Source organism: Trichosurus vulpecula, chromosome 4, assembly GCF_011100635.1.
Source record: "Trichosurus vulpecula isolate mTriVul1 chromosome 4, mTriVul1.pri, whole genome shotgun sequence".
NCBI classification, from domain to species: Eukaryota; Metazoa; Chordata; class Mammalia; order Diprotodontia; family Phalangeridae; genus Trichosurus; species Trichosurus vulpecula.
This window is the reverse complement of record NC_050576.1, coordinates 227,038,311-227,046,471: the sequence shown is the minus strand read 5'-3', so window position 1 is coordinate 227,046,471 and position 8,161 is coordinate 227,038,311. Positions and strand designations below refer to the sequence as shown.

Genomic DNA, 8,161 nt, shown 5'->3' with positions numbered 1-8,161 from the left:
GGATATGATTCTTTGCAATGAACCATGCCCGGACCCTTGCTTCTTTGGGATTGCCCGAGAGGGCAAAGCGGGTGCTCCGATTCCAAGACCAGAGCTCGGTCCTGGGACACCTTCAGATGGCCTGAGGGGCGGAGGGGCAGTGGGGGTGGCGGTGGTGCAGATACATTGTATCCAAAATCCCACCGTTAGCCATAGGTCATCAGGCCTGAAGACATCCTTTAATGACAATTTGAGGAAGATATTTAGTTACTTTGCAGAAACAGTAGCCTAGGAATTGGAGCCAAGTACGGATTGATGTCTGCCCTCGGCTTGCTTCACACTTTTGGGGTGCCTCCTCTGAAAAGTGAGGTGAGAGGGCTGATGGATAGGGTGACATCGCTTGAAGCCCCTTTTAACAGGCTTAATTTCACCCTGGACCCTACGGATCTTCATTTGGGGAGGAGGTGAACTTGAGTAGAAGAAAAGACACATCATTATTTCCACATAATTGTGCTTCATTTTATGCGTCCCACAAAGGGGCGCAGAGTCTTTAATCAGACTGACGTCCAAGGGGTCAGGGCACTCTTGTGGCGTTCCCACCCGGCCACCCCTGAGGTAGATTCGAACTCCCAAGCTCGGCTCGTCTCGCAGCGGGGAACCGAACCACACCGAGCTCCCGAGTTGCGCGCGCAGCCCGCGCCCCGCCCCTGCCCCACGGCCGGCGTCGAAGCGCTCGCCCCGAGCCCCGCCTCCTTCCTTCCCTTGTCGCCGCTGTTGCGTCACCGGAGACCGCTTCTTGTGACGCGACGTCGGCGCGCTCCTCGCGCTGGGCGCCGGAAGCGGAACGGAAGTGCACGCGAGCCCTGCTTCCAGGCCCCGGCGCCATTTGTAGCCGTTGCCGGTCCCTGCCTGGGGGGCTTTTCTCTGTCGGGACGATGAGCTACGAGCACCGCCAGAACTGGGGCCGCGATGGCGGCGGGCCCCGCGGCTCGAGCGGCGGCGGGTACGGGGGGAACCGCGGCGGGGGCGGCGGCCGAGGTGGCGGAGGCGGTGGCGGCGGCGGAGGCGGAGGAGGCCGGGGCCGGCATCCTGGACACCTCAAAGGCCGCGACATCGGCCTGTGGTACGCGAGGAAGCAGGGCCAGAAGAGCAAGGATGCCGAGCGCCAGGAGGTGAGCGCCGCGGCTCGGCCTGCCCGTGAAGGGGGAGGGGCCAGTCCGCGTAGAAGCCCCCTACGCCCTCGGCCCTCCCCGCGAGGGGCGTGTACGCTGGTCTGGTCAACGTGGGGAGCTCCCAGTGTAGACACCCCTTGTCGCCGTCTGGATTTCCCGACGTGGGAGGGCCGGGTTCTGCAGGCGTGACCGAGTCAGTGTAGGAGCTCACAGTGTAGACACCCTCTGGCCCCCGCCTAGATCTCCCGACATGGAAAGGGGGCGGGTTCTACACGCGTGACCGAGTCAGTGTAGGAGCTCCCAGCGTAGACACTCCCGCCCCCCCAGTCCGTCCAACGCTTCTCATTCCCAAATGTTCCCTGCTTAGAGAAGGGAGAGACCTGGACCTGGGGCTTCCGTGGGGAGCCCAGCCCCTCCTCCGTGCTGTAGGCCCCGCCGATGCAGCCACAATTCCGTACCCCTCTATCCTTTCCAAAGGAGCTGGTACTTGTCGGGATTCGAACCCACTTCTTAACCAAGACAAGCTCACTGTTGGCCATGCTTGGCTGTCTTTCTTATGCCAAGAAGCCTCTGGGGACGGGGGAGAACCAGAGGACCGGGACTGTGGTGGAAGTGGTCGTCCACACATCTTGGCTTGCGTGGCTGCCTCCCTTCTTGTGCCCCACATTTCTCGGGCCTCTTTTGTCTTGGAGTCATAAATCTAGCATTGGAAAGGATCACAGCCATCATTGGTTTCAGTTTCTATGATTTATAGTTGAAATTGAGCCCCAGGATCTTGCGAGTGTAGACGTCAGAGGGGAGATTCGAACCCAAGTCCTCCGACTTCAGAGCAGGTGCTCTTTCTGTTCCATGTTGTCTCCTTGCAGTCCCTTCGAGGTTGCTCCTGTGCTGTCACCTTTTCATGGCCCTCAGTCCTCTGCGTGTCCCATGAGGTGACCTGCAGTGATGAGGCTTTGGATGTGGCCTGTCTCATGATTATGGGGCCGCTGGAAGAGTGTTTTTAGAAATGGGATCTGATTTCAGGAGCAGCTTGGAGTCTTTAAAAAATGTACTGCATAATTCTCCCATTTGTAGCCAGGCCCACTCTTTCCACTTGAGTGCTGGGTCACCTAGTGTCACACTCATCCACTTGCGCATCTGAGTTGTGCAATAAGTTGGTTTTTCCTTTGGAGATTGATAGGGGATACCCTTCTTCAGGGATTATGAAGCTTCATGCAGTCAGAAACTTAATTGTCTGTGGTTCCCCCTGCCCCGCCTTGGTGCCTTTACTAGACGGTGATTTTCCTCCTTTTGTGTCTTTCTTGATATTAAGCAGGGTCATTGGACAGAGGTGTCTCTGTCAAGTATATTGTATGCTACCATCTGCAAGTAGATGCCTCCTTAGAGGAGAGCCTTTCAATCTGTATTCTACTAAATCAAATTCTTTTTTTTATGACAGGTCACATTTTATATGGTGCTTTAAGGTTTGCAAGGTATTTTACATACATTATCTTTATCTTATCAGTCAACAAACCGTAAGCATTGGGGAATCATCTTTGCACCTTTCGTTCAGCTGTGGACTAAATATCTGCTATAGGGTATTGTTTGCTAAACTTGCCTGGTGTTTTCTCTTTTTACCCTCATGGGTATCTTCAATACCTGTGTTAATTAATTTCCTAAAGCTTCTGCTGAAATGAGAAAAATAGGCTTTCAGGTGAGTAGTTATTGCAGTAGTCTCCATCCTTACCATCCATGGTTTCCTGTACTCTCTGTGTCTCCCCTCCTTTATTATCTTCTGGTCTTTCAGATAGCATGAGACTTGATCCTTCCATTCCCTTAAAATCCTGCCTCCAGAAAGGATCCTCTTCTCTGGTACTTAGTCTCTTTTTTTTTTTTTTTTTAGTTTCTCTGATGCCATTTCTACTTTATTATGCAGCTAACTTATGACTGTAATACGACAGGTCCTAATGTCTTGGCACCACTGTGTAGAAGACAGTTTCTTATTTAAATGCTGACAACTTTTCCTTGCGTGTGGCATGCGTGTGTGTGTTGGTCTGCTGTTTCTGCTTTCAATTTCACCTTTAAATGCTCTTGGGATGATTCGACTTAATTGAGTCTTAAACCAAGTTTTCTGAAATTTGTTTTCCTCCACTTGCTCCCATTTTTCTATGAAGTGATGCTGTTATAATAACCCACTAATCTCCTCTTCCACCAGTTTTGACTGTTTCCTTGGCAAAAGAGATCTATCCTTTGCCAGCTGAGGTGGATTCTTAGCTCTTTTGATCTCCTCCTTCCTATGCTGTTGCGTTGAATGGGTTAACCTGCTACAGTTGTTGGTGACAGACCATGTTGAGGATTTGTTCCATTTTTGGTGCCCAGAAAACTGTGTTTGACTATGTGAGGTTGGATCAGTTTTAATTTTACATTGTCTCTTCTCATGGTCGCTGTTATAAATTGATTTTATCACTACCCAACTGATTTTGACGATCGCATCCATAGTCATTTTTTCAGATACAGTTTGATTTTTGTGACTATCCGCCAATCTCTCAACTATTACTGAAGAATACATTTGTGTTACATACTCCATCTCTTGCCTTTGTCCTCCATGTCTGGAATGCTCCTCATTTTGACCTCTTGATTTCCTGGATTCCTTCAAGAGTCATCTCAAATCTTACGCTCTGCAGGAGTTCCTTTCTACATTTTTCGTGGGCCTCCCCAAATCCTTTGGCATGCTCCAAGTGTTCTGTGGGCTGAAGGTTGTGCAGGCCTAACCTAGAGACTAGTTTCTCCTCTGTGTTTGGCCCAGAGAAAGCACTTAAGAAATCTCATTGACTGAGCTGCAGATGATTTTTCACAAGGCTTCTAAGTCTTGGGCTTCTTCCTTTCTTACTCCTGAGTCCTATCTTCTAACATTTTTTGCCAGTTTCACTTCTGTCTATCTTTGCATTGGGGTGGAGGAGCGGATTGCACTTCCTGCAGGAGATGGGATTTGAACTGAGTCTCAACAGAAGCCAGTTACACTAGGAGCTAGAGGTGAGGAGGGGCACAGAATTGAGAAATGGGCATATGTGTCAGGAACAGCAGGAAGGCCAGTGATAGATCTTGGGGTCTTTGGAGGGGAGCAATTAATGTGTAAGAATACTAAAAAGATAGGGAGGGGGTTTAAACGCCCATCAGAAAGTTTTTTATTTGTTTGTTTATGCTTGATCTTAGTGCCAATAAGGAGACATTATTGACTAGTGGAGTGATTGGTTAAATCTGCCCCTTGGTTGAGTGGAGGCTGGATTGGAATAGGAAGAAGATAAATCATGGTGGCCTAGTGTTTGAGAAAAGTTCATAGAAAAAGAGAGATTTGCTTGGCTCATAGTAGGCACTTAATATATGCTGATTGACTGAAAGACAAGATTTTTGTGGGAGGAAAGTTTCCTGAAGATCAAGGATAATAATATGAATAAAGCAATGAAAGCAGGAAAACTTCACAGTTTTTGTCCAGTTTTTCTTTTTAAAAGATTCTTACTCTTCTCAGTCTCCTTTGCTGGATCGTGTACAGCATTCTCTCTAATTGTGGCTCTAGGTTTTGTCCTGGCCCCTCTTCTCTGTCTGTACTCTTGGGTTACCTTTGGTAACCGCATGAACTCATGGGCAGAATCATCTTTATTCTTGTGACTCTCAGATCTATATTTATAGCCCCAGTCTCACTCTGAGATTCAGTCATTCCAGGGTTCCCCATATTAGTGCTGGACCCAGTGTAGGTATCCTGCTGCAGCTCAGAACCTGGAACTCAAGTGATCCACCAGCCATGGCTTCCTGAGTAGCGTGGATTCCAGTTGTTCATCATTGTGCTGCTTGAATGATTTTTCTATTTCATGCTTGTCCAACAACTTTTATACTGAAGTAGTTTGACATTATCAGTATAGGACTTAGGGGAAACATAGTCTTTAGCAACCCTTCCAATCTAGAACATGTCCAGGAACTAGGAAGTAAGCAAGCAAAATATCTAAGCAGACAGGTAGGTGGCACACAGTCCATGTACTCCATCCTAGACCTTTTATTCCTAAGACAGCTCCTCAGGTCTATTTACTCTTATTTCATTAGAGCTAATACAAACTTGGTTCATGAATTCCCTAGTCCAAAATAGACTAAAAAAAGAAAATTAAAAAATGGGCATACATGTATATGTATGTGTGTTTGTGTGACAATTTCCAGGAGTCACCGTAATAATGGCAGCTGATACCAAGGGAAGAGACAGAAATTGTTGAGAAACCCAGTGGTCTGACCCATCTAGTATGGGTGTAAGCAGTCCTAAACATCTCAGTAGGCCTTGAGACTCAGTAACATTTTGCGATAATTGACAGCCAGATAAACAAAAAGACCAACATATGGAATGCATTTTAGGAGTATCTCCAAAGCAAATTGATAGTTTTTTAAAAGTTGTGCTTAAAGCATCAAGCCTTCAGCCATTCAGAATGATTCATTCTCTCGGATAGATTGGGATTTTACTTTATTGTGATTCATTTGTGTTACCTTCATTGAACCTTTAAATGACTGCAAAAGAATTATCCACTAAAAAGCTGCTACAATTCCCCGACATTATCAGTGCAGTCTCATCCGGAATATTTTCGTTGTGCAATTAGTCTGATGGGTAGTCTAAGAATGTTGATTTTCCATGAGAATCAGCAACTAGAAGATGAAAAAGAAACCTAAGCCTTCAGAAACCTTTTGAGAGGGAAGAGAAGACACACTCTTTTGTGTACACCTTTCACTTACAATAATGTGAAAAGCTATCAGTTACAGGGCATTTGAAGGGCTATAAAATGCTTTCCTCACTGAGACTTAAGTAGTGGTAATTATTATCCCCATTTTATAAATGAGGAAACTAAGGTTCCTAGAGGTTAGGACTTGCCCCAGCTCACATCGCTAAGGAGTTTTGGGTGCCAGACTAAAAAATCTAGGTCTCTTGATTCTGATATCAGTGCTTTCAGAGTTTGAAAATTGGCGCTCTGTCTGGTTAGACCTGCCTCAGCCTAGCATCTCATTCAGATTAGATGTTGGGATGGACTGAAGCACTCATAGGTCATTGATCAGCTCATTGGAGCTTTATTTAGCCCATTACACAGAAAGAGTATTCAATAAGGATGCTGTAGCACTGAACTTGGGAAGTTGCACCTCTCTCTTCCTGCTCTGACTGAAAGCACAGAGTACAGTGTCTCACATGTGATCTTGATTCAAGTCTGACCAAACCTGACCCCTTGTGAGTAGACCTTTTTATGCCGGTAGATGACCAAAGTCAATAGACCAGGAAAACTGCCTTGAGGCAAATGCAGTTTGAGCCTTGCCCTCATTCTGAACCAATCCCATTCTTGCTTTGTTAACCCTTAGTAACAAAAGCTAACCTATGGAGCAAGAAGTGGGGGAGGTGAAGTGGAGAGAGGAACTCAGCTGGATATTGGTCCCATCACACCATCTAATCTAAACCATACACAAAACTAGTATTTATAATGACATACTTGATAAGTAGTCATCTGGCCTGTGTTTGAAGACCTTCAGCAGGAAGAAGCCCCACCTCTAGATGTCCCAGTCCCTTTTGGCAGCTCTCATTGTTAGGAAGTTTTTCCTGGCATTGAGTCAAAATTGGCCTTTTCTCAACTTCCACACTTTACTTCTGGTTCTGCCTTCTTGGGTCTAATTCATCCATCGTGTGATAGCTCTTTAAATACTTGAAGACACCTATCATGTTCCCCCTTATTCTCTCATTCAGGTTAAAAATGCCAGTTCCCTCAGTTGATAACTCATGACATGGACTGAAGGCCATTGACTTTACTGTTGTACTCCTGGACATTTATCTTATCAATAGCTTTCTTAAACTGTGGCACCCTGAGATTTACAAGATACTGTGAAAAATCAGAGGGGAAAGACAGTACTTTAAGTAAGGGGCAGATGAGTGTGAGGACCAGGGAAAACTTTAGAGAGAGAAGAGGTGACAGTGATCTGTGCTTTTGTTTCTGGAAGCAACAGTTTGACTTTTGTCCTTCTTTTCACTTTCACACTTTTCCACACTTTCTTTGGCCCATCACAACTCTGTCTGTATTGTCATCAACTCCTTTTATTGTGGCTCCTGACTCTGGGTCTTGTTTGCCAGATGTAATGGTGTTTCTTAATCCTCAAACATTCTACAATCCGTTCTTCACTCTTCCTCACTGAACTCTGCCCTTCTTGATACTCTTCTTGGGACTGTTCCCTTTCCCTCTTTTCTCCTGCTTCTCCAGTTGTTCAGGGTCCCACCTATAGAGTTTCCAATAGTACTAGACGCAGTTCCTAAACCAGAATTTCTTTTCTTTGATTCCCACTGCCTCTGGATTGTTGAGATTCCCTAAGAAAGGTAAAAGGAAATGATTTTCTGTTCACTGACAGCAAAGATCTTTCCTCCAGTGATGGGCTAACTTCCCTTTCAACTTGTCTATTGATTAACATTTTTGATGCTAACCTTGGGAAATGACCTCTCTCCATTTTGGACTAGATATTTGGGTAACGTCTCCTTATGCTTAGGAAAGTAGAAGAGATGAACAAGATCCTTTGTTTTTAATAGGAAAAATAAAATAAATCTTATAAATTGACTTAATTGGGATTTTTGAAAATCTAAGAACACAAAAGAATAGAAATTATGGAGGAAGGTGGGAAGAGAAAAGGGCTTCAGGGAGGGGATGTATTATTTGTTTCAAATCATAGCTGTGATTGAGGAGAAATGAAGTCTTTAGTCATTGGTTGAAATTAGTTCAATTTGCATAAGTGTTGTTGACAAACTTTTTTTCTTCCTATAACTAAGAGAGCTGTAGTGCGGATGGATGAACGTCGAGAAGAACAAATTGTACAACTGTTGAATTCTGTCCAAACTAAGAATGACAAAGATTTTCAGCCACAGATATCCTGGTTTTCTCCTGAGGATCATGGGTAAAATTTTTTTTTAATGGGTAGAAAACAACATGTCTTTAGTAGTAATGGCCTGATAAGAATTACAGTTTAAAAATGCTACT

At 45.5% G+C, this 8,161-nt stretch overlaps 1 protein-coding gene across 1 annotated transcript in view; it reads left to right on the top strand.

The window, feature by feature from the left end:
- The first annotated feature begins 836 nt into the window (after window positions 1-836).
- Window positions 837-8,161, top strand: part of DHX36 (DEAH-box helicase 36) — a 50,249-nt gene continuing 42,924 nt past the window's right edge. The window contains exons 1-2 of the mRNA XM_036754935.1: window positions 837-1,151; window positions 7,954-8,078. Of these exons, the coding sequence (XP_036610830.1) occupies window positions 915-1,151; window positions 7,954-8,078 (362 nt within the window). The 5' untranslated portion in view covers window positions 837-914. The remainder of the gene's footprint in view (window positions 1,152-7,953; window positions 8,079-8,161) is intronic.